Here is a 26,083-nt window from a genome sequence, read left to right as displayed (position 1 = left end):
TTCTCCGAAAATAATTTATTTGCATAAAGCGTTCCCGTGTAAGCAACAAGTCGAACAAAGTCACTTGAGTTAAATCCCAACACGATCTACCGTACAATGACCAAATACAGCAATAACCACGCGCATATATAACACGAGCTGCAAACAATGTAATCACGTTCAAACGATAGACCTTTCAAATACACTTATATTATGCACCTAATAAAACATTTACAATGATACGAAACCTTAATGATTACTTTAACCCACTTCTTAAAAGTCATGGTTTTATAACTAACTATGTCCAAGTTTAGCAAAGTTATAAAAAAAACTTTACATGGTTCTTCAGTAAACATGCATCAAACAAGAAATGCACCAAGCGATTGGCTCCTAGTGGCCGAAACATGGGGAAACTACAAACACTTTAAATAGCACGCGGTACAATGACATCATGAGAAACATGTCAGCGAATTACGTCATGGAGCAACAATAACGAATCACAGTGAAACACTGATGGACCGATAACAAATGAAAGAATACTGGAATGGAAATGGCAAGACATATGGATTCATATATTTTACATTAGCGGTAGGTGTCCTACCTACTGTAGTGAAAACAACTATTATCTTTTTGTGCGTGCGCGTGTGTAGCGTCCAAAGTTGTACCGTATGAGCGATAATAAACCCAGACAAAAATACAACACTTAAAAAGGTCTTGTGAAACATAGCATAAAAGTTAATATAAGAAACATTTTCGTAAATCAAATAATTGACACGAAACCAGAAATAGAAATGTGTGGACATAGCACAATAACTCGGTCGATAAATAAACACACAAAACACAGTTTTTTACAAAATTAAAGGTAAGTCTGAAAATCAACTGCTTACAATGTATCCATGATAATAGACGTATTAAGCACCAGCGCAATAAACTCGATTAATCGCGGGAAAAACCTTACACAGTATGTAAACAAATGATGTTACGATAATGAGTTAAAAAAATCATAAAACTTGAGATGAAGCTAATAGGTTAAAATTGACAACTTATAAAGTTAAGAGAATAAACAATTAACTTATTTAGTAATTTTACTATGATGAAAATAAACTGATTAAACACAAATATAACGTCTGGACTGCCATTTCTATTAGTTATTACTTTTGACTGCAGCAAAGCTAAATTGCATATAGTATGAAAACGGTCTTTCGATGTAAAACCCTCATTTAAACAGTGGTATTTTTCGCAAATATGAACCATTTTATACCATTTGTTTATATTTGAAGTAATTTTATCAAAATGGTCAAACCTGCGTAAAAACGATGTTAATCGCACAGTAAGTAAACGTTATTAACGCCACATGTACAGATAATATTATGCCAAAAAGCTGCTTTCTAATATGACGCATGACAAGACTAAAAAGAAACCGATTTGCACAAATCTCGTATTATCTTTTATTCTTCGGTTCATTGCTTCCCAGTTTCTTGAACAATTTCTTGCCCTTCGAAAAAATTCCTTTCTTTTTGCTCTGTAAGACATGACAAAAACATCTATCAACAAAAAATGATACAAGATATGGGACTGCCACTATCAATCCTATGTTATCTACTCCAAAATAAAAATAACAATTAACCCTATTTAATTATGATAATTACAGTACTATTTTACTAATAGTAATAACAATAAAAAACACCGTTAGTTAATGATAATTTCCAACGTCGATTCAATAACCTGATTTGCAATTCTTACAGCAGTAGTGTTAATTTCATACAGTTAAAACCATATTTTACATTGTTTAGGTTATTTTAAAGGCATTGAAATATATCTCACCGAATCAGTCTTTGAACTCGTACTACTACTGGTGGAAGCGACGCTGGAAGGTTCAGCAGCAGATCTACGAAGTGGAGATTCGTCCGTCTTCGGACTCGCAGTTATCGAAGTGTCTGTCATCGTGGTGGCCGAAACCTTGTGCGTGACAACTCCAGTCGATTTCATCAAGCGCTTCAAGTCGTCCGCCTGCTCGTTCGTGACTTCTTCGAGAAAGTTCGATGGTACAAGGCCGAAGTGCTCGTCGAGCTCACCCTGTTATGCGAGCAATGTATTACAACAGAGCAGTTAACATGCTAAAACAAATTACGCAAGTAATCGGTCATAATACAGCAAGCAGAAAAATCGATTAACTGCCAAGAGTAGACCAAACAATTGATTTGCAGAAAGAATGGTCTTTATTCGTAAAGCGGAGTAAACCATGTCCAGAAAATGTATAAAACGTGATAAAGCCTTAAGACAAACCGTGGTTGATTAGTGGAAAGTGGTTGATTAGCAACGATGGAAAAATAATAATTAGTTATAACCGCTTCCTATGTGTACGTACACATCGTTTGTTGCAATATACATAATACACCAAATCGCTACGGACGCTTACCCTGAAGAATCCATCCTCATCCATGGAACCGTAAACTTTGATGAAGTCTCCCCGTGAAAATGACAATTCAATCTCCGCATCAATGTTTGGGGAGGACTCTTTAGGATCGTAGTCATAGAGCGCAACATAGAGCAAGGGTTGCTGGTCGTACTTGTCAGGCGGGGAAGGATTTTCTACTTGGGAACAAATTAAGTATGAAGGAGGAATCGATAAATGGATATGATCGATACACTGACTCAGATACTTTGAAGACGTAACTAACAGTGTGCATATCTTATTTTCAGTTCCAAGGTTTAAAACTGTATGTACTTGAATACCCCACAAACACGTGAATTCGTTAACCACGTCTGTAAAATTTATCAATTAAAAACATGTCCCTGTCTTTTAATAAAAACTTTAAGTAAACATTTCATTAACTCACGCGGTTCGTCGTGGTCGGAAAGCTGCTCAGATATATTTGTGCTGACCACGTTATCGCTGAATGGATCTGACTCGATACGGCCTCTTCGAAAGAGATCCTCCAACATACTGTAATCGTCAACCTTGGGGAAAAAGGCAAACTTTGGTAAAAGAAAGAATAAAGCAATACTTTAACAAAATCATCATTAAATAACAGTGCAGCGTGAAAAAGGAGCAAAATATAACCATACAATATAGTTAGTTGCAACAATTGGATAACGTTAAAGTCATTAATAATTGCCAAGACAAATTAAATGAAACCGAACACCTATGAAATACCAGAATCGAATTCGATCGATTTTTTACAAGTTGGACTGAGATGCATTTACCTCAACAAGCGATATCATATTGCAAGGAACGTAGCCCCTATTTCCATGATGGGTTTCACCGAGGTAAAAACCATCGCTATCTTTGTCGCCGTAGATCTAAAACACGATAGTCATGGCTTGAAGAAACCGGATTATTCACATTATTGACATGACATTCTTTGACGGCCATGAATTTTAGACCGTAGAAAATAGAACATTTGGACAACGGTAACGATAACTAATGTTTTTATTGAAAGAAGATGTTTATATTTTTTACATTACAGAGCAATACTAGATTAACTAAAACACTAAAATATGGATATTATTTTCGGTTGAATACGTGCGAGTGGTACCTTAAGAAACTGTCCTTCCTGGAACGTTAATTCTTCTTCGAAAGATTCGATATTAGGGGACATGGAGGAAGGTTCGTAGTTAAACAAAGCAACGTACAAACTGACACGAGAATCATCAACATTTTCCAACTAGAAAATCAAAAGCTCTTTCAAACCAATTCTGAAAATGGTAACCTTTTACCGTTTATCATAATTTTAACAAAATTACAAAATACGTTTGATAACACTGTGCTGCGTTTGAAAATTTTTTTTCATAGGTCAAAGATGTTTTAACTGTTTCTGAATCGATTTTTTGTGCTGAGCTCAAAAATGCAACTAGTTTTTTTCAATCAGGTCAAGTTTTTTTTCTATCACATATTTAATTATGCTAGCTTTGGTCATTATTGTGCACAAAGAAACTAATTTCTGGGGTAGCTTAATTGGTCATGCATGTTGTCAATTTTCGCAAGATGGTATTTTTAATTGAATGTAAGGTTTTTGCAATGACAGCCATTTTAAATACTAAAAAATATAATGACACAGTTGAAATAAAAGCACTTACAACTAACCAAGAAAGCTTCCTAACACATAATTTTGTTCAACGGCGCTCAACCTAAAAGTAGAAGTTAATATGTTACACTATAGACACGTAAACACTTCACATCAAAAATGTGTTTTAAATGTGAAATACTTGCCAACATCAATGTGTGAAATAAAAACGAAGTGTTCAAAATAGCTTAAAACAGAAAGCGTTGTGCGGCACATGATGATATTACGACGTTAAATGCAATAACAATATAAATACAAATGATTTATGCTGACAAAAAGTGTCGCTTCAAAGGGATTGAAAACTTTCAAGCAGCTCTTTAACCTGTGCTTCATAATCAGGGCTTCTATGCTTTCCAAGGAAGTTTGAAATTACTGCTCGAAATCCTGTCCATGCTCTTTTTTCTACTGCACTCATGTGTGCAGTAAAACCTTCGTCTTTCATCAGCTCACGGACCTGTGGTCCATCAAAGACTCCTGCTCGTAGCTTTGCTTCAGAGATACGGGGAAATTTCATTTCTAAGAACTTGAAGGTTGGGCCATCTTTATCAAGTGCTTTGGTATAGTTTTTCATGAGACCAAGTTTAATGTGGAGAGGTGGCAAAAGAATATTTTGTGGATCAACTAAGTAAGCAAATTTGACATTTTTAAAACCAGGTGTAAAACTTGTTCTGAGTGGCCAGTTAATTTGTGTGTAGTGGCGATCATCATCCCTCGAGTCCCACAGACACAAAAAACATGGATGTTTAGTGTAACCGGTCTGTAACCCAAGAAGTATTGAAATCATTTTTAAGTCACCACATATTTTCCATTTGTGTTGGCTATACTGAAGAGATTTCAAAAGGAATTTCATGTCTTCATAGCATTCAGTGAGCTTCACTGAATGTCCAACAGGAACAGAACCAATCTTATTGCCATTGTGTAGTAATACTACCTTCAAACTCTTTACAGATGAGTCCAAAAACAATCGCCATTCTGCCGAACTGTAGACTATGCCCAAAGCTGATATTAATCCTGAAACATCTTGACAGTATACTAGGGAATGGTCTTGGTCATAATTGAAATATTTTCTAAACTCTTTATCTCTATACCGATACCAGAAATATGTGGTGCATGGAGCTAGCAAGTTGTTCTCACGTAGTCGTGATCCTAGGAGCTGAGCGGATTCTTTGGTGAGATTTAAATCTCGTTTTAGGTCATTCAGCTCAAGCTGTGTAAGAGGCTTCGGTTGGCTTGTACTTTGCTCTGCATCCCATGTGTCTTGTTCACTTGCTTTGCTCTCTGCAGATGAAGAACAGTCCATTTCACTTATTTCTCCAGGTGGTTCTGGAACAGGAATACCAGGGCCATGTGGTACTGGTTTCATGGCTGAAGGAACATCAGGGTACTTCACATGTTGTTTGTTCTTCCGGTTTATTCCTAAAATGAAAAAGAACACTGTTACTCTTAAATCAAGCAATTAATGAAAATGCCTCCATACAGTGCAAGTATCAACATACCTTGTAAGTTGGTCATGCAAAAAGTAACAATCAGTGACATGGTCTTTTCCTTCTCTCCATACCATAGGAATACCAAAAGGAAGGCTCTTTATTTTCTTTAGGCTCCATAATCTCAAGTTTTCAACGCATGCTCTACAACATATGTGCGGAGCAAATGCCTTGTCCTGATCGCCTAGTTTTACTCCAAAATACGCATAATATGCTTTCTTAACAAACTGCGTGATTTTTTCTTGGCGACTGCGCAGGGTGACCTTGCCACATATGTAACAGAACCTGTCTGGATCATTTTTGCATCTTCTCATTGTACTTTAAAAACAAATCATCTAAACTGCACACTAAACTAGCCTGTAAAAACAAGTTCAGATGTTTAACTTTTTAAGCACCAGGTGCATTCGTTATGTTCTTCTCATTGTGATGTCACTTAAGTTTCATCAAAACTTAATTCAAAAGCTAAATCATTTTCATGACACCACAAATCTCAATCGCAAACGCTGAAAGCTGAAGTTGTCAAAAATTTCAAATGCAATTTGCCAAAAAACTAGACCTGATTGAAGAAAACGGATAACAGTTTTGGATTCAGCATCAAAAAGTACATTAAGAACCGTCAATACTTTAGTAACCTAAAAATTAACGCAGCACAGTGTAATTGTTGAAAAGCCTCCCATGAAGTTGCTCGCATCCAAATTTACATACATCGTTGCCTACCTCCAACATAGATTCCCTTCTACTTCGGTTGCCAGCAGTATGATGCCTAGTGTCGTTTTGTTCATACGTCTTGCCGGCGCTGTCTTTATCTAAAAAAAGCTGTGTTACAAAATGAAACCCACTAAATTCAAAAGCTATCTAGTATACACCAAATAGAGTCTGGAATATACTAAGCTGGTAACCTACGTAGTTGTCATCACTGGATATTCAGATTATGATACAGAAAATTAAAAATTTCCTTAGCAAACTAATTTTAAACCTTAAAAATATTTGGTGTTACAATAAAAACACCTCAAAAATTTTCATCCGCTTATTATCCACTGTCAATAATACACGTAACTTCACTCAACGAAGTCAGGACTCACCCGTAGCATCACTGTACACTGAATGTGAGGAGTTTGATCTTTTATCTTGAGCAATGATCCTATTCCTCAGAGAGCCACGCTTCCTAGAACCACGTGGCTGTGCATTTTGAGCTCTTGCTTGGGTCCAGGAGGATCTTCCTGATACATACTGTTTTCGGCTCAATGATCCGGTGGTGGAGGAGCTGGTTTGTCCTCCGGAAGAAGCGGATTCATCATCTGAATGCGATTTCAATGGAAGATGTTGAGCAGGAGCAGAATTATTGAGAAGGTTAACATCAGATCCTGAAAACTTGGCATTGTTAAGGATGCAGTCAGATTTTGACCTAAGTTTCGCCGGGGGAGCATTTTGGCTGTAAGAATCTCCACTGCCACTTTTGTCAGAAAATGTTGTTTCCCTGCTCTGTCTTAAAGAGCTAACATCAGATTTCTTATTTGTGTTTCGAGTCTGGTGTACAGTTGACGGAGTGTTGGGTGCCGAACTTTTTCTCGAACGAAGAAACTTGCTCAGTTCATCGTCACTGCTGCTATGTTGGGTTATTTCAATTGCAGGCACCAGGCTTTTCAGCTTGGATTTAAAACCGCCACTCATAGCAGCGTTTGATTCCTCTTCCTTTTTTCTTTTGACAGAGCTCCCAGGACTAGCAGGTCTTTTCTCCTTGCTGTTGGACATCTTCAATAGATGAGCAACCATATTCTTATGCAGGTGATGAGGAGCAGAATCGTCCGACATTTGTCCATTTTCACCAATAGTTTTGACCGTGATCTTTATCGACGGTAAGGTGTTCGAGAAAAACGAATTCGACGATAGACTGCTACTGCTGTTGTTTTTCTGATGCTTATAACTGGCATCATTATCAACAACTTTACGAACGTGTTCCGACAGCGATTGCATTGAGATTCGACACTGATCCGATGTCGAGGGTTCAACTGATGCAAAGTTAACAGAATTGACCAAGACGGAGTAACCGGAAACAATGACATCATTTGATGACCCTGAAAATGTAATTACATTTATGTTATTACATTTTAGAGCTTTAGATGGTATATTTAAAACAACTAAGCCTCAAACACTTTGCTATCAGCAGCACAGTCACCCAGGAGTTTCAGGTATTTTTTATCAGCCCAAACTTGTAGTTTTACAATACAAACCTCTTTCATGGATGGTAACAGGCAACCAGGTAACGGTAAGAAATTCCGATGAAATGGCATCTTCTTCCACCGAGACGCTGAGTGGCGGATCAGGGGGGCCAATTACAAGAGTTGAAAATCTTTAACAAAATTTAGTTCGAAATTAACAGTCAGCTCAGGTATAATTATACAATATTTCACACCATTACAATGCAGTTTCACAAGATAACTGGGAAACTTGACTAGGAGTATGATGCTGGTTTCTAAGTTTCGAAGCCTTGCTGAAGATCTTTATTCTACCAGCTTGCTATGTCACGAACCTCAGAGGCGCAGATGTGGTTTCAATATCGTGCTTGGTGCTTCGTGTTTTCAAAACCATCTCGTACAGGGTGTTTGCTTTCAAACCAGTGATTGTGTGCTGATACATGGGGGATGGTACAATTATCTGTCGCTGGAAGTAAGTCAGCCTGAGAAAAACCACAATGTTGTCAAATGGGTTAAAAAAGTGAAGAGCAGTCATTCAACCAGACAACCTTCCCCGCTTAAGCTTTGTCTAAGCAATTCCAAAACGGAATGTATTTTTCTGTTTTAAGGGGGAAAACTTGCCCAAAAAAAGATCCCACCTTCGTTTTCCTTCGTCCTCCAGCTCGCCTATTGATATGCTGTGAACGAAGTTGCTATTGACCGGCTTCCACGCCACTCTAGCGCTTGTAGTTGTAACATGCTCCATACAGAGGCCGCTGATTTGTAGATCTGAACCTTTTGCGCCGTGGTTGATCACGCAATGGCATGGGTCGGAGCGTCCGTACTCAGTGACCGCACAGACATTGATCTGGTAAAGTTTCTGAAATGAAATAAAACTCACTTTTACAAACTGAATGTGTTTTAAATCACAAAAACACATAAAAATAAATCTAAAAACATATCATCAATATGTTTTAAGATCTAATTATTTATATGTTGTAGTTTGTACTACATGTAAAGTACTTTATCGTGGTAGATATTTTCAACAACTGCTTTGCTTTTGCTTCCACTGACGATAGTTGAAAGTTGCCCATCAACTATAACATGATATTCCTCAACTAAATCGTCTTCACCAAGTTGAGGTGCCACCCAGCCTGTTACAGTAAAGTAGTTGGACTTCATAAATACATGGAACTGTCTGGGGTGGGTCAACATAAGTATGCGGTATTCGTCACAAGCATTGATTTGAAAACATTCGTTTTACCGTTTTTGATATTGATTTTTTATCACCTTACGTGTTACAGCAATATGTAACAGATGCAGAGAAGCCAATTAAGTGACCGACCGAATAATTTACTTCATTAATTTTATAGTTAATAGATATATGTTCATTTACCATTTGCAGCATAACATCAATTATTTACTCACCAATAATAAGACTGTGTGAGAGTTTTTTGTCAATTCTCAGCTTCCTTGGGTACGGTAAAATACCCGGGCTTCTGATATCACTACTGGATGTCAACTGATGATCACCAGATCGATTGTGAAGGTTGCTTGCCAGTGACGTGTTGCTGCACATGCTGTGGTTAAGCTCAGAATCAACTGACCTGGATGCAAATATTCTTAGCAAATGATAGGATTCGATCGATGCGAACCCAAGCCCGAATGGGTTGGCCAAATACGGCCAGATTATGAGGCTTGGGCGAACACAAACGCAACCTTCGCGAAAAATGATCATTTAGTTTGGTAGCTCTGCTTACGCAGAGATAACATTACTAGTGTTGTCCACCTACATAATATTCTTGGAAGGCTAAAGTTCTGAAATACGTATTACACATTACAACGAATACGAATATGCAATAATGCAAAAACATTGTGCCAGTACATGAACATAAAAATATGACAATTTTGCAACGTTCTTCAAAGCTTATGGATTTAAGTTTAAATACTTTCAATATTCATTCACAGTTTATTCTCTGCTTTGGCAATTAAAAAACCCGCATAATATACTAAAAAGCATACGATGCATCAAATACCTGTGTTTCGGTCCTGAATGTACTGAACCATCCCGACTGCTCGAACGTCTTCTCTTGCTGTTACCGTAATCGTCGACCATCATTCCACCGTCAACAATGGCATCATATGAGGGAGGAAGGTCGTTTGGAGAATCATCGATGACCTCAAGAAAATTTGAAGGAACAAGACCACGTCGACCGTTCATAAGCTCACCTGAAAACCAGAGCAAATATGTCCAAGAAATATCGACAAAGATTATATTGATGGTTTGACAACACAAACAAAGATGCCAGGGAAAAAGCTAAATTACATTTTGTTATCATAGCTCCTATGAATAATTGAGACCTTGATAGAAGCCATCACCGTCCATGTTCCCGTGGACGTAAACATAATCACCAGCTGTCAGTGGTAGTTCCAACTCTGGGCGCATGTTTGGTCCTTCGAACGGGTTGTATGTATATTTTGCAATGTACACTTTGAGCGCAGAAGTAGTTGTTTTTGTATCGTTTAAAACAATTAGGTTTGCGGCGCTGTGCGGTGAAATCTCTTCCTCAAAATCTTCCGCTTCTGTATCATCCGTTTCTGCAAATAATATTTGTGCGGGGTTAAAAGTAGTGTAAATAAACGGAATGCAATGGTGAAATGTTTCTTGAAGTCAATGCAGTGGTTCTCAAAGTTTTTTTCCGATTCCTCGCTTACCAACCAAAACACTGTCAATTCCTCCCCCCCCAAAAAAATCACAAAAAAAATTTCCAAAATTTTACACTACCTGAATAATGTCCCTGGATGATGTCTTTTGAAGATTTATCTCAGGAATAAAATTCAAAATTGCAAAAGCACACTCTCACAAAATAACCAAACAAATTTACAAACAAATCGTTGCTCATTGTTAGTGAGAACCGTGAGCCTCATGTTGAGAAGTTAATAAAGAAAATCGAGGAGAAAAGCGTGTGAGTTTTGCTCGAAGGTCTCCGCAAATATCGTGTGTTTCTCTTTTTTTCATCACTAGCTTACTAGCTAGTTCTATAAGTACCTTACTAATAATAAAGAGAAAACAATAGCCATTATGAACCAAACAGACACGTTTATAACGTCAGTCACTGCAGTTAAGGAGCTTGTCCTCGCGCACTATTGTAGACATCTAAACAACCTCTTTGAGAGGATTTTTCTGTTACAAATAAAATTTAAAATTTAAAGTTTTTTTCACATACAGTTTTTCCTCCCCAATTCCTCCCTAGAGAAAATTTCCTCCCTGGAATTAAAAATTCCCCCTTTAGTGAGCCAAGTGGCCCGGTTTGAGAAGCACTGAGTCAATGTAAAATACAAACCACTTCATGGCAACTTAAAGCTGTACGACTCAAGGCACTGAAAAGCGGCGGAAATAATAAGCTGTATTTATTTTTACGTATTTGCATTAGGTGAGGCGTACTTAAACTCAACAATTTTAAATGCATTACCTGTCATTAAACACTTCATTTGTATGGTTAAAAACACAATAAATTAATGAAGTAATTTATGCGTCAGACACTGCAATTCATCCTTACCGCTTAAACACCTAGACATGTTAATTTGTACCTGATAAAAACAAACAATGCTATATGAAAAGTGGCATTTAAATAAACTGAAATGACCCTGATACACGCAAGTGCAAGCAACGAAATATCATTAATTATTCTATATCTCTTAATTCAACTGCCAACTATTTGTCAAGCAGCTGTGCAGCATTTAGCTTTTCCTTTTACTGAGATATGCCTCGTGAAGGTATATGCCTATGGTATTCTACCTGACCGCAACAGATGTTTGATACGCAACCACTCTTTTAAGCGAAGCTCTAAAGCAGCGGCGACCAGAACTTCGCAGCGCCACAAGCCACGTGAAGCTCTACAGTCTACACGCTGTATTCTTTATCGGTCCATAAGTTAATTACCTTGCCTATTTAAATGAGTGATTCGCTATGTATTACTGTACTGCAGTTTGAATTCGCAGTTCGCATTTATTCTATGAACTTTAAACCTTAATGATAAAACACAAGGATTAATATCCCAAGAGATCTCAACGACACCACTAATTTGTGAATTACTGAGTGGACAGGCAGATGGCCTACAAAAAAGTCATGAAAAATTTAGAGGAAAGCGGAGCGCATCCAAAAGTACATAACCATCTTTGACAACAACGCGATATTAATGTGCAGTGAACCATTTCTAATCGCCATCTACACAATCTTCACTCATGCCACCACGCCAGAAACCCTAGGGATGATAAATAATAATATTGAGATTATTAACAAATCGTTTTAATAAGCCTAAACACCTATACGAAGGTATAAATATCCGAGTATGAAAGTTGTGGTTATGGTCAACACTATATCTTTTTATTCAGGGTTGAGGTTTTTGAGAGCAGTTGGACAAATGTAAATAAAAAATTATGGAAGCTCCCTACTATTGATAAAGCTCACATAAGTAAGTTTGAAGTTGGCCTCTATTAAATATTATCAAACTTATTTGAACTTCTGCTACACAATACAGTGTCGCGCACCCCCAAACCCTCTAAGGAAATGTGACCAATCCATAATCTCACCAGTGAATACTCATTCTTTTTCAATGATCGATTAAAGGGAAATTAAAATCAATATACATCCCTCAATTCTAGCTCAGAGGCCTGGCAAAAACCTCTGTTAAAATTTAAGCGATAAAGAAAAAACTACAGTAATAGAACAGCAGGCTTATCCAATGACCTAAACTTCAGCGCAAACGCCAGTAACTTCACGTCCTACCTAGACAGTGCATATCGGTTTTGCCAAATACAATTTTACGGAACATCACATGTACTTCTAAATAATGCGATATGAACTGTCAAAAATCAGGACCCGTCAGATTTGCTTGTTAAAAATTGATTTTTCGATTCCATTCGATTGATTTGAGATTGCGCAAATGGAAAAAGGCGAGTTTCAAAATTTTTTACTGCTCTGAGCTCCGTTAAAAATCGATGAACTGACTGATTCGCTGCAAGGTCAGAAGTGTCTACTCTAACTAAAGCGTAATTTATGGTGTATCTGTAAATAACAATCATGGACGCAAAAAATACAAGTGCTTCATCCGTGTTATTGGTTTGAACTTGACCGCGATCAGTATGTCTTTTCTATAATTAACTCTGGGATCATGTGAAAATAAAGATCTCACAACCATACTCACAAACAAATGTATCTATTGAAACAGATTACTAAGGAATATTTAACAATAAAAAAGATTGCAACGAAAAGTAAAAACGTTTTGCAAAAGTAAAAAATCGTGGATTTCCTATTTAAATTTTGAAATTTCTAGTTTGAGTTTGAAAACGGCGATAAAGCAATCTTTCTTTTTTCTCTCAATCCTTTTTTATGTCTATGTCCTCTCGAGAGATTTGTGGGGACAGCAGCTTAACAGTTGTTCTTATTCACGGTTTTATGGCTCATTTACGAATTCAGTTGGGGGAACACCCAACCGCGAACAGGTGATGTAATTCCCGCCACATGCTCCTTGGTCAACTCTTCACCGTTTTCCATAGGCAAGTCAAGTATCAGACTTGTATTACTACAAGTCACTTTAAAGCATTCGGTGAAATGCTCATAACAAAATAGTTGAGAGCTTTCAAAGCGAGAAGTACAAGAGCTCAACGAAGACACATTTACGAATTACAAATATCTTATCTTAAGGCCCAGTATCACTACAGCAGACGGCGAATTACTTCAGCCATTAAAACACATCTGCTGCATATGCATTGCCATCGTGAAAAACCGGCTAAAAGTCGATTGTTGAGGACCCGGGGTCAGCTAAGGTCATTCATAAGGGGTCGGAGTGATAAGAAAATTTGAAACTCATAAATTTCCGTCAATGTAACCGCAAAACAATCAGGTATTATTAACAAAAAATCGATCTCAGGAAGAAAATTCGACAGGATAAAAATCGTACGACACATTAATGAATGCGGCAAACTCTGCTTTATGAGGGAATATTAGGCAGGTTGCAGCTCAGGAGATAACGATAACATAAAAACCTCACTTAAATAATTGTTTTCAAACTCCACAAAACCTTGACTACGATAAGCTTGATTTATTAACTTTCAAGCTAGCACTAACTAAACAATAAACTTGAAACCTCGATAATCACCAAAAAGACAATTTCTATGCATAGACGATGGTATCCGCAGTGAAACGGTCAGTTCTCATTATTCTCTCATGGGAACGTCGCGCAAACATCTCCTCTCTCACGCAGATTGAGGTTTTATGTCGCACTTTACGCCCACCAACCAATAGCCCGTTTAAGAGCGTCAAACGTTGCTTATGATAGTGTTGAATATCTATGGGCGTTACGCGGCTTGTTCTTAGATAATAATATTATAATATATGTGTTAATTTATTTTCTGCTTACATACTATATGTTCCTTATGCATTGCTGCCTATTGCCTTGCTATAATCATGTTTTATATGACATATGGCTTAGCAATAGTGATATTATTTCCTCTTGTCATTTATTTCTATGCGAATATATTTCCAGAGTACGCCACTTAAACTTCTCCACATGCCTTCGTTATCATAGAATATCACAGTAAACCACTGTTTTGCGAATGGAAAATTAATGACGAACCACCTCCGTACAGTTTTCCACAACCCACACAATATTCAAACATATTTGCACTCAGTGTTCTCTATACTCTATACCGAGCCAAAGCACTTCAAGGAATCCGCTTATATGAGTAACAAAGGGTGTAACCCGCTATAGCTTAATATGAAATTCATACAGTTTTGCAGGTGTTCTTATCTGTCTGAAGCTCTTTGCGCAGATGTGAATGACGGTAAGTGCAAGTTTTATTCTGCTTACTACTCATGTCGGTTATCTGAGTGATCTTATTGAAACTCCTTTTCTTTCTATATCTACAGAATGTACGTTTAAAATGTGCGATTTATTGATTACTGACAGGCTATCACCCACCTGGCAAAACTTACTGTAAGGTTTACCATGCCCTAGAGTCTAGACTTTTGTAAAGGTCTATACGCTAAAGTCGTGGTCCCAAGAGAGTTCAATCAAAAATCAATCAAAGGTATCAACATGCTACCTATTCTTAAAATTAAGATCAAAGCAAATAGAAATACCCAGATAATACAAACTCGATTTTTTTTAAATCACAGCGATGTCTAAAACTATGTCATCTTGTCAAATAAATTTATAATTAAGAAAGATCAAACTAGTTTTGCCATTTGCAATTATGTTTCGATTTAAATTCTGTCGTGCATATTATTTGGTTAGCGAATAAATATCTTGACTGGCGAAATTTCTAGCACTCAAGTAAGAGAAAAAAACTTTTAGAACATTTTGCTAATTTCCGTAACTATGGTGGTCATTGAGCTTACTAAAATGATATAAAACTCTGTCATATTTTTAAAAACAAGTCTGGACAAGAATAAAACTGTATTAAGTACCGTACTGTATTTCTGTAACATTAAAACTTCAATATTTTATCAGCCAGCACTATCAAGCCAAAAAATGGCATATCAACACCAATTTACTCCATAACATTACTATTCCACAATTTATAACAGTTCTGGCAAAATTTGGGCTTAATAGAAACACTACACTCAACAGCATTGTTGAAAGACACACCACTAACACACCAGCAGTGTATATGGATTACCCAGATCTTAGGTTAAATCTGATGAAGACTTACCTCTTGAATGTTCAACTCTCTGCCGCCCGCTTAGGACTTCATTGCTGCCAAGATGCTTTGTAGCAATAGGTGGGACATAAGGTCTTCGAGAAGATAGATTTTGCTGATGTAATTTAGAATGAGCGTTTGCATTTTTTGTAGAATCATTATTTGTTGCAAAAGCACTAGGATTGCCAACACTCTTCAAACTTTTTTGCACAACTCCGTTTACGGTGTTAGTGTTTTTGTTATCACCTGAAGACATTTATAGTTGACCATAACATTTTCACAATTAATAACAAATCTGTAATTTTTTTTCTTTGGTTTTTTTAATGGAAACAACAAGAACAACTAAAAACTTTTTTCTCATATTATAAAAATTAATCATAGATTTTCGAGAAATTAAGTTGCCTTGTTGAATAAATTTGTGCATATTGCTCTACAGTATTTATTACTTTGTTTGTCCAAGTTTGTTTCAGCTTCAGAATTTGCTTTAGACATTTCCATCAATGCTGACAGCTGTTTTTTTAAGGTTTTGTTGGTTTCATCCTGGCTATAACATTGCTGTTCTAATTGTGTCACTTTTGCCTGTTGCACCGTTACAAGGTGTAAATTACAGATCCATTAAAGTCAATGACTGTATAATCATTCTCAGTGATTATTTTCGTTATTATTATCATTCACATAAGGATAATTAATAATAATTGATACACACAGCCAAGGAAAAAATGATTCATCCATTAAAAAAACAAGAGAGGAATTAGAAATACCGGTAGTATATGGAAGAGTAATTCAATTACCTGCAAAATCATGAGAGCTTCTTGATAATCGGACACAATGCGTTGGTGAGAATTGGTAAGATTGCTCATCCCTGAGTGATGTGTCTCTACCACCTCTTTGTGGGCAACTTGAAGATTTTGGTATGCTTCATTATTAGTGTACAATTCTCTGACATGAAAAAATTGCTATTAGTTTGTAGTTACAAGTCATTAGTGTACTAATCGTGTTCACTATTAATTCCTACATAAATAAAAACAATTTTGTAGTTATTCATGTGAGGTATATGCAAGCACTTCCAAATGTAACAAATAGAACGCTTCCTAGATTGCATTTAATCATAACAAAAGGAAATATGACATAAATATTTATTATAGGCAGATATCTGTTCATTACTTTATAGTAGTTTCCATTTCAGAAATATTTCCAGCATTTTCTACACACTGTTGCACAGCTTTATCCCTTTCCTGTATTGCCACAGCTAACTGTTCATGAACGGTGCTATATTCTTCTTGTAACTGAAAGCATAAAACAAATGGACTGGTTTAAAATGCGGAAGTAAAGAATTTATACAATGACAAGACAAGGCCTGATGTTAAAACATACTTGTGCATGTGTGTGCTTTAAATCAGTTAACTGGAGACTGATGTCGCTTGTTTCAACTTTTGATTCTTGCAACTCTGATTTCTAAAAAAGTAGAATTGATTTTAGAAATGCAAAAAAAATTTGTAAAAGCACACAGTATATGGTGCTCATCACGTTTTTCAAGCTGCGTACTGAAACATCAAATCTTATAAATAATTCATATTTACAAACATATGTTCCAGAAAAAGAAAATGGACAAAATCAGGGTAGTATGATAATTGTTGACCCTTGAGCTTCAAACCAACCACATATTAAATTTCCTTTAAGGAAAGTTTATAAGCCTTCTTTGGGTCAGATTTGTTTTCTGATTTCTATCATTTCTAAGCCTTATCAGTGTTATCACTCTAATGACTTTACATAGATTTAAGTTTGGTTACCTAAATGAAAAAAAGTAAAAACCTCTAAACCACACACTAAATTATAAATCAGAAAACAATACCATAAATGGTTTTAAAGCATTATACGAATCTAATAGTTTATGTATTAACAGTAATACGTTTATTATTTTTTCAAACGATAACTTACAAGAGTTGCTGTAGAAGCCTTAAGCTGTTCAATAGAATTTTGCAGGTTCAATTTCTCTTCTTTTTCTGACAGCAACTGCTCTTCTAAAACTTCAATTCGTGTCAATTTTCCTTCCACTTCTTGAAGATTATTCTCAAGTGAGGTTACTTGCCGTCTCAATGTCCTATTGGATTCTTCTAAAATCTTCTGCCGAGCAGTTACAGGAGTGGAAAGTGACCTAACAACCACCTGCAAAGAGTTACAATATATAGACATGACAAAAGAATCTGCTTTACTTTAAACAGCACCACATTGTCCATTTCAAAGAAGCTGGCCAATAACATACAGCATTGAAAGCATGTTACTTGTAAGAAATCTGCCTTTACTGAGCCGCAAATATACAACGCGATTGTTTTGAGGTGTATTGTTTCTTTTGTAACATTAAATAACAGTTGCTTAATGCTTTTAAAGTGGTGTTACAGCCTACATTACAGTCCATAGCTGCATCCTAGGTAAAGACGGAGACTGACTGTTATCACTACGATGCTTTCTTGTGAACTGAGCACAAGAAATACTGAAACTTAAAATCTCCGAATAATCAACAGGACTCATCGTTTTTCTATTCATGCACAGATTCATTTATTATTTATTACTTTTTGTCCAAATTAAAGCTACTGATGGCACACGAAAACATGTCTTCAATATATTCCATTCGGCAAGGATTGCTTTCATAATCAAGCATTGCTATGAGGCAAGAAAAGAGAGTTTTTTTTCAACAATCATCACAAAATACACAAAAGATGAAAACATGAAAGGTTTATATTGATTTTCTTGCCAAAAATGTAATATCCCCACAAATATTTGCATGGAAAACACCTTCTTCAAAAATCAATAAAAATCTCTTTTCAGATAAACGAGTATTTAGCACTGTGTGCTTATATTACAGACTTGCTTTAAATACACATATAACATACACGCTATGTTTAAAACTACTACCAGCATATACATTGTCTTTTAAAAAAGTACTGTACTAGAACTAAAAGTCGTTCTCACTGCCCTACACTTCTCACCAGACAATACAGAGACACATAATTGCTCAATTTTAAAAAGGTACTTTATCAACTCGTAAAAATTTATTAATGGCGGTAATTGCTAATCAGTCTCACTGGGAAACTTAAATAAGTTTCAACCCCATTTTGTTTATACCCAGGTTGATGGAATCGGGTGCCAAGCAATCAAATGACTAATTGCATTTCTGAGTGGACACCATCTACTGCATTATTAAAAAGTTTTTCTCTGGTACACACCAAATCAAATTAAACCAGAATTGAGAAATGACTACATAATGACATACTGTACTTACACATCTAGACCTTTGAAACAACAGAATTCCTTTTCTATTTTATTCAATTTTGACTATATTCCTGTTGCAACTCTCATAATGTCTGCCATAAAGACTGAATTACAAATCACTCTCTTCTATCTTTGTTCCAAAATCAACCCACTAACTGCAATAAACTGCGCTAATAACTGTTATTTACAAGTAGAAATACAATGTACTGCTATGGTACTAAAAGCTATGGCTTCAGTATTTGCTTCATCTCTTTCCAACTAAGCTTTTAAAGAGATGAATAAACCAACATACTTGCATAATCAAGTTAACTTAATTAGAGTCTGTGGTAACTTATCAAAGTAAATCATATATACCGTACCATAACAAAAAATAGCAAGAATAATGCTGTTTTAGTGTTGGTATAAGCGACACAAAGCTACAACTTGGTGTTTCTCATTTACCTTAGCACTGGCAGCAGCTGCAAGCTTCTGTAGTTGAAGAAGCTCTTTTTGATTTTGTCGTATTATATCAGGTTCATCCTCACTGCATTTATCATTGTGCTGTGATAACACGAAAAAATTATATTACAATCTATGAAATAAAGTTACTAAAGACAACTTATGGAAGAAAGAAACATATTTTGATGATTTTTTTGTACTAATTACTGAAAAGCAGAATTCTGTTCAGCTGATATTAAAGCAAGGAGCATAGATACCAGCTCTTTGCTGCCATATAGCAGAAAATAGCAATATATTTCGTAACAGTTTTCAACACAACATATGCTGGTTTAATAGCAGTTTGTGATCAAAAGAATGTTTTCATATGGATGGGTTTAAGCATTTTGTATATACTTGTCCTATTTTCTCTCTTCGTGCTTGCTTAAGTGCTTTTTTCAAGTCGTCCAACTGTTTCCGTGATGATATCAAATGATCATTGTACTCAGCTAACGAACGAGCTTGCTCAGCTTCCCATCTTGCTCGATGACGATGATGAGTTCGTTTTTGCTGCTGCAAGTCTCTTGTTACAGAAGCAAAGTCCTGGGTTTTCTTAATTGAAAAACAATTTAGCCTTATAAAAGAATTAAATAAGACTTCATGCATTTGTAAGAATTTCTGCGGATAAATGCAAATTGATGGAGCAAATCTAAGTGTTGTGTAAATGATTTTATCTATAAATGATACACATAATGTTAATACACTTACTTTAACATTCTGTTCTTGGAGTGATCGTGCTTTTTCCTCGAGTCTTCGAGCGAGGTTGGCAAGTTCTCCATTTTTCTTCTTGAGCAAATTTATCTTTTCTTCTGCTTTTGCTCGCTGTTCTTTTCTCTAGAAAATCAGTAAGTAGGAAAACAATTAATAAGTTTGCAATTGAAATCAACAATTTCATGTGATAAACTGAAATATAGTAATTAAACACAGGAAAGGCTGTTTCCAAAGAAAAATCTGCATGCAACAAACAGCATACGATAAATGAATATATATGATACAATATTTCAAATGAAAACACACTGATGTATAAGCACATGTAGATATTAGACAGAGACATGCTTACTGCAAGGAATTGTTTTGCTGTGATCCATGAAGCAGAAGAGAAACATTTCAGTTTAGTAATTAAAGCATTATTTAAAGTCTAGTAAATGCTAACACAAAATTTATATGCAATATAACTTGTTAAATGTTAATTGAATGAAAAAAAGTATAATAAATAATGATTTTACATCGTACTTACAGCTCGTATGTTTTCCTCCGCAAGAAACTCACACTGAGCTTGCAGATCTGACAAATGTGCTTCTAATGTGCTATATTTTGATAAGCGCTTCAGATCAACAGTTACACTGTGGTTATCTAAATTATTAAAGCAATAACTGTTAAAAGTAATCATTATCAGTAACTTAGTAAAGACACACGGAAAACATTATTACTTTAATAAAATAACCACAAATGCAATATAAGTTATAATAATGGAGTTTACGTATAGTATAATTCAGCTTTATAGTTGTTTTTTACAAAACGAAAACTTAAAGTGTAGAAAAAAATTCATGGTAATTTGGAAAAGAAATTATACTCAGCCAAGCTAATATAGCAAAAATGTAATCACGGAGCTCATGATTTACACTAAGAGCAGTAATTCTTTTTGGCAAACCTGCTTGACGAGATGTGGACGGAGTGCTGGAGCTACGATGATTCCTGAAACGATGTGATGTTCTAGGCTTCTTAAAAATCTTTGAGGAATTACTGGACATTTGCAGATATCTTACTGGGACAGAGTCTTCGTTTGGTTCTATCGAAGACCTTGGGGAACTGAAAAGTAAAAACAAGAGCTTTAGGATAAATGTTATTAATTCCTTTTATCTGTATGGAATGTACATAAAAAAAATAAATCTTATTTAAGGATAAGATATATAATTAAATTTTCAATTTGTATTTTTATATTGAAACACAATATTGCTTAATCACTACCTAGAAGGTGAGTCATTGGGTGCGGAGGAATCATTATGAGCAGACTTTGATTTTGTTGGTCTGCTTGTTGAAGATGGAATCTTGGATTTACTGCGCTCACTGCGAGACCTACTGCTTTCACTTGATGTTGATTGCTCTTTCTGAGTCTCAGCAACATCAGAAGCGGGAAGGTTTGTTTCATTGGACAAATCAGGTTGTGTTAAATCTAAATTTTGAATTTGTTCGCGATTAATTCTCTGGTTACCAGGGTCATCCATAGAAAAGTGAATTTCATTGTCTGCTCTATCTGGTTGTTGCATCGCTACAGGCTCTGTAGAGTTTTGTTCAGAAGTTTGTTCAAGGTTTGGACTGATTGATGGTATTTTATTTGTGGGAAAAATTTGACTTTCAGCACTTGTTTCCACATCTGTAATTCCATCTGTTTTGTGGAAACTTTCCTTTACATTTTCAGCTATTTCATTGTTGACTTTACGTGGTGGGTTGTCCAAACTTAAATGGGCATTGCTGTCCTTTAACACTTTATGTAGGGGTTCGACAACAACTTTTTGCTTTGCTAAGCCTTTCCCAGGGTTAGATTGAGTAGATGCCTGGAGAAAGAAAAATTATGAAGAAGTTTGCAACTAAAGGTATAAGCCAAACACAAATATTGAAAATTACATGGAATAAATATATCAGAAAATTTATATTTCTTCCTAACAACACACCACCTAATACATGATAAAACTATAGGTCTTTCTTAAGCCAAAATGAGTTTCACAGATGCACATGCCAAAATGAGATGAGATCCTAACCAAGCAAAAAAAGTCCAAACGTATGAAAAAACAATCCCTATAAAGCTAACAAACACAATAAAATGTACGATCAAATTATCTACTACCAGATCTTTCAATCAGTGAGTACGAACAATATAAGAATCTCATAAACAAAAACAACAATAGCTTTCGTTGCTTCAAAGATACCTACACAGTGTAACCTTATTCAAACAAGCTGAACAACATGACTGAAAGTTCCCACTGATAAAGTGCCTGGCCATAATAAAAACAGAAATTGGAAACCATGTAAATCCATATACTGACAGTACCAGTAATAAATTCAAGACAGAAACAATCAAATTAAAAATGCGAATAAGACAACTGCCATCATACAGCTACACTAATACCGTAAAATTTAAATAAGAAATATAATGGTACAATATATATAATATATCCAATAAGTCAGTCTTACTTCAGAGTGGTTAATATTATTCACCATCATGGTATATACTTTACTTCTCTCTACATAATGTTTATGATATTACAGTTTCAACTTTGTACAGCCAATGAAATATCAACTTTAAACCCATTCCACGTCTTGACTAAATCAGCTACATGATCTTACAAGAACCAAGAGCAGTTTGACTCTGACAAAATTTAGGTGAGTGTGATAAAAACACCATGCTCTGTGACTTTAAAGCATTCGAAAAGACATAATTGAATAATCTCTTTCGAAAAAAGCACCTTTACATACACTTAGCAAAAAAGAAGTAAATAAAAACCGCACCTTGTTTTGTGAAAAAAATTAAAATCAAAGAGAAGAGATCTCTAAAACCAACAACTTTAAGTGGAACGTTGGCTGCCAAGTCAGCTATAGTCACACAACAAAAGAAAAGCCTATTTTCAAAAAAGTTGAAATGCTCTTTTTAATCCGAAAAGCAAGTATTTGCTTAGCATACTCAAACATGTCAAACACTTCAAAAGAAAAACATTTCTAAGTGGTGGTACTTATGGACCAAGCTATTGATATTTACAAATATGGAATAGTAAGTAGATACTATCATTGTTAAAAATACAAATGCAAAGACCCTTACAGTAAAGCATTTTAGTTTGGTCAGTACAATTATAGACCAATGTACTATAAAAACATCAGGAAAAGTAAAAGAGTTCATGCAAAGATACAAGTCTAGACAAACTTAACAGATATGCTTCTGGAAGAATAGTTGCTTATCTGATAAAAAATGATTGTGTTTTGACATTAGATTAGATCCACATAGGGAGTGACTATTTTGCCATCGTAGGTCATGTGTTCTGTTGTTGATTAGGTAAAGAGAAAGAATATATATGAGTTATACCGTACACATGTAAAACAATTGATTTTAGTTATTTAGTGTTAAATAGAAGTCAAGATTTCAAATGGAATTTAAAAGACAGATTTAGGTGAGGTTTAGATGGTTGACTATATCACAACTTACAACTTTCAAAATAGCTTTGAAGGTCAAATTTTTTCTGATGAAATACTGACAGCTTTAAATATATGTGCATCATATAAAATTTATTCATAGCAGGTAGGATTGAAGACACCATTTATGCAAGGTTTACTTTCAATTTCCATTGCCGACCCAGATTACAATAAAACAAATTATAATACTGTAATTAGATTAAGCCCTTAAATTATCACAATCCACATTTCATCTGTGTAATCTGCATTTCTGACTTTTCAGTTTGCTACAACGTAGTACGGTATTCAAATGTGAAGAAGTGAGGTGTGTGAGGCGTTATGTTGATCACAATTATGAGGAAAAGCCTCAGCTTCCAATCACACTCTCCCAAGATTCTATATTTAAATCTCAAGCTTAAATTTCTGAAACTGTATAATATCTAAGTGCAGTATCATTTTATATGGAAACAAATGTTTTGTTTGTAAGCATTTTGTATCAGTTTTATAGTTACAAGAGTACGACACATTCTGTTTCAACCACTTTTATGTAGTTATAAATTAATCTAGACACATACCTCTGTTGACACAGCTGAGCCAAAGTTTAGCCGAGGTGATTGTCTTTCCGATTCAAGTTTCTTAATTAATGCACTTGCAACTGCTTTGTTCCGAAATTCTTTTTCTAGATCTTGCTGCAAAATAAATAATATATTTAGACATACCGGTATATCACACAAACAAAAATCAAAAGCAGGAAATCCAGCAGCAAGCAACAAAAATTAAATAATTCTTTTAAAAAAAGTTTGCATATATTTTGCTGGGGGGTGAAACAGACACACTTCTACACATCCGTAAACTGTCATTAAACTGAAATATAACAATACCTCTGGCAAGAATAAAAAATTATTGAAATACTTGGCAAAGCATATTAAAAATGCTACAATTAAGCCACAAAAATCCTTTGCTTTAGAAGTATTGATAAATTTTCAATAATAGTCCAATGCTTGTGTAAGGACAGGTGTATTTCAATCACATAAACTATGAAATTGATAGTTGTACAGAAACTAACCATTTTATAACATATAACTCCTCTCCAATGGCTAACTATGACCAAAGTATATTTTGGAATAAATGAAAAATACAATATATGATTACAATGCAGTAAACAGCAAAGTTAGTTTTCTAAGAGCATTTTTAAACAATAACAACCAACTCTTGCTAGATACATGGAAGCTATATACATAATATTTGAACAAACTGGACCTTGTCCAACTAATTACCTGCATATTAGAAAATTGGTTAACACAAACATTAATAAATTCTAGGCATTCTATATTATTTAAAAAGGCAGTAAATAAGATTAATTCAAAACACTGCCCACCACTGAACTCATTTAATTATATAAACTTGTTACACACCATTCCATGCTGCCCGATTCCTGCACTACCCAGTTCCGCTTTGAGCTGAGCTATATGTAGCTTCATTTCTTCACTCATCTGTTGCAATCTCCCCACCTTTTCCTCATTGGAAACATTTCCATTTGAGTCATCCATCCCTAAATTTACCAAGGCGCAAAATTAAACTAATTCTCAAGATTACATTATTGCATACCAGTAATACTAGTAGTAGTGCTAATGCAAACTGTTTGAAAGTTGAATTTAGTTCAAATTAATTGGCCATCCAACAGATCTTCTTAAAAGATTATTTTCATAGTACACTCGTGACTACTTTAATCTATCTACAATGTGGTATGGGCCTATTAAATTAAATGGATGTTAGGCCTATTATATATTAAGCCTAAAATGAATTTAAGATAAACTTTAATGCATATCCGTGTCCAACTATACTTACTCAGCAGATTAAAATCACTGCACAAAGTCAAAAACTGCAGCAAACAATTGTTAAAGCAATGCGTGTAATATAGTGTACATGCTTTTATCGCTCACACATGACAAGAAAAAGAACCTCTTGGAAGCGGTAAGCCTATAGCCTATATAGGCCAAACCATAAATCACTTACCTCATGTAAGCACGAGTATTCTTGCCATTACAATCCTATTAAGCCTGACTACTGGATTACGTTTTAACATTGGCGTCTAAATCAAATACCGCGCCTCCACCAGACATTCGGTTAGAAATCATAACTCTCAGTTTGCTTTTCAATCGCTGGTGGAGTTGTAATTTGATATCATGCCAAGACCAAGAATCTTGCCTCCCCCTAGCGTGCCTGTTCGCCAAGCAACCGTGGCGAATTTTGCCCCATAAAAAAGAAACCTTTTTCTTATTTGTTTCAAAAGGTGGAGCAACACTGTAAAAGAAGGAATAATTTTATCAACCGCAAATGATCTTTACAAACATATTTAGATATTAGACTCTTTTTAAAAGTATTTGAAATTATATAACGTCTCGCTTAGGTCATTGTTTTCTTTTCGAAAAGTCAAAGCCGGTTATTGGTTAAAGGTTAAAGTTATTGGTTAAAGTTATTGGTTATTGGTTAAAGCAACCTTACAGGTTATTGCTGATAAGTAATCGCAGACAAGAGAATACGATGAATGAAGAAAAATAAACATGTGAAAACGGCAATGGTCCTTAAAATTGTTTTTGTGAAGGGACATGACCCAATGCCCCTTCTATATGCTAGTGTACGTAGCATTACGCAGCCTGACAGTGTTACTGATCAACTGCGACCGATGTGAACCGAAATACCAAAAACAAAATATAATGACGTCAGAATCAACAGCAATCTTAAATTTTACTTTTATAATGTTGTACTG

At 35.3% G+C, this 26,083-nt stretch overlaps 2 protein-coding genes across 3 annotated transcripts; both read right to left on the bottom strand.

Moving 5' to 3' along the window:
- On the bottom strand, positions 1-25,535 carry LOC143445696 (peripheral-type benzodiazepine receptor-associated protein 1-like). Of its 2 annotated transcripts, none has more exons than XM_076944973.1 (30): positions 25,330-25,535; positions 24,729-24,865; positions 23,889-24,002; positions 21,121-21,707; positions 20,804-20,961; positions 20,390-20,505; positions 19,861-19,986; positions 19,510-19,704; positions 19,120-19,218; positions 17,347-17,574; positions 16,783-16,863; positions 16,573-16,694; positions 16,200-16,347; positions 15,855-15,987; positions 15,421-15,654; positions 10,066-10,302; positions 9,741-9,933; positions 9,133-9,311; positions 8,728-8,858; positions 8,364-8,584; positions 8,061-8,207; positions 7,762-7,880; positions 6,613-7,605; positions 6,248-6,336; positions 3,519-3,647; positions 3,187-3,282; positions 2,820-2,940; positions 2,399-2,574; positions 1,804-2,055; positions 1-1,501 (listed from the first exon to the last, which is right to left on the bottom strand). In XM_076944973.1, exons 2-30 carry the CDS (start codon positions 24,861-24,863, stop codon positions 1,421-1,423), a joined length of 5,640 nt encoding a protein of 1,879 aa, XP_076801088.1. In that variant the 5' UTR covers positions 24,864-24,865; positions 25,330-25,535; the 3' UTR covers positions 1-1,420. The 2 variants fall into 2 exon arrangements, with proteins under 2 accessions (XP_076801088.1, XP_076801089.1); XM_076944974.1 differs by having other exon boundaries at positions 2,399-2,571; positions 25,330-25,534.
- Positions 4,036-5,755, bottom strand: LOC143445697 (uncharacterized). Its single transcript, XM_076944976.1, has 2 exons — positions 5,543-5,755; positions 4,036-5,462 (listed from the first exon to the last, which is right to left on the bottom strand). The coding sequence occupies exons 1-2, from the start codon at positions 5,580-5,582 to the stop codon at positions 4,333-4,335; spliced, it is 1,170 nt and encodes a 389-aa protein (XP_076801091.1). The 5' UTR covers positions 5,583-5,755; the 3' UTR covers positions 4,036-4,332.
- Positions 25,536-26,083: the final 548 nt, after the last annotated feature.

Source organism: Clavelina lepadiformis, chromosome 2, assembly GCF_947623445.1.
Source record: "Clavelina lepadiformis chromosome 2, kaClaLepa1.1, whole genome shotgun sequence".
NCBI classification, from domain to species: domain Eukaryota; kingdom Metazoa; phylum Chordata; class Ascidiacea; order Aplousobranchia; family Clavelinidae; genus Clavelina; species Clavelina lepadiformis.
Note: the sequence above shows the minus strand (reverse complement) of the source record. Positions and strands in the feature narration are given on the sequence as shown.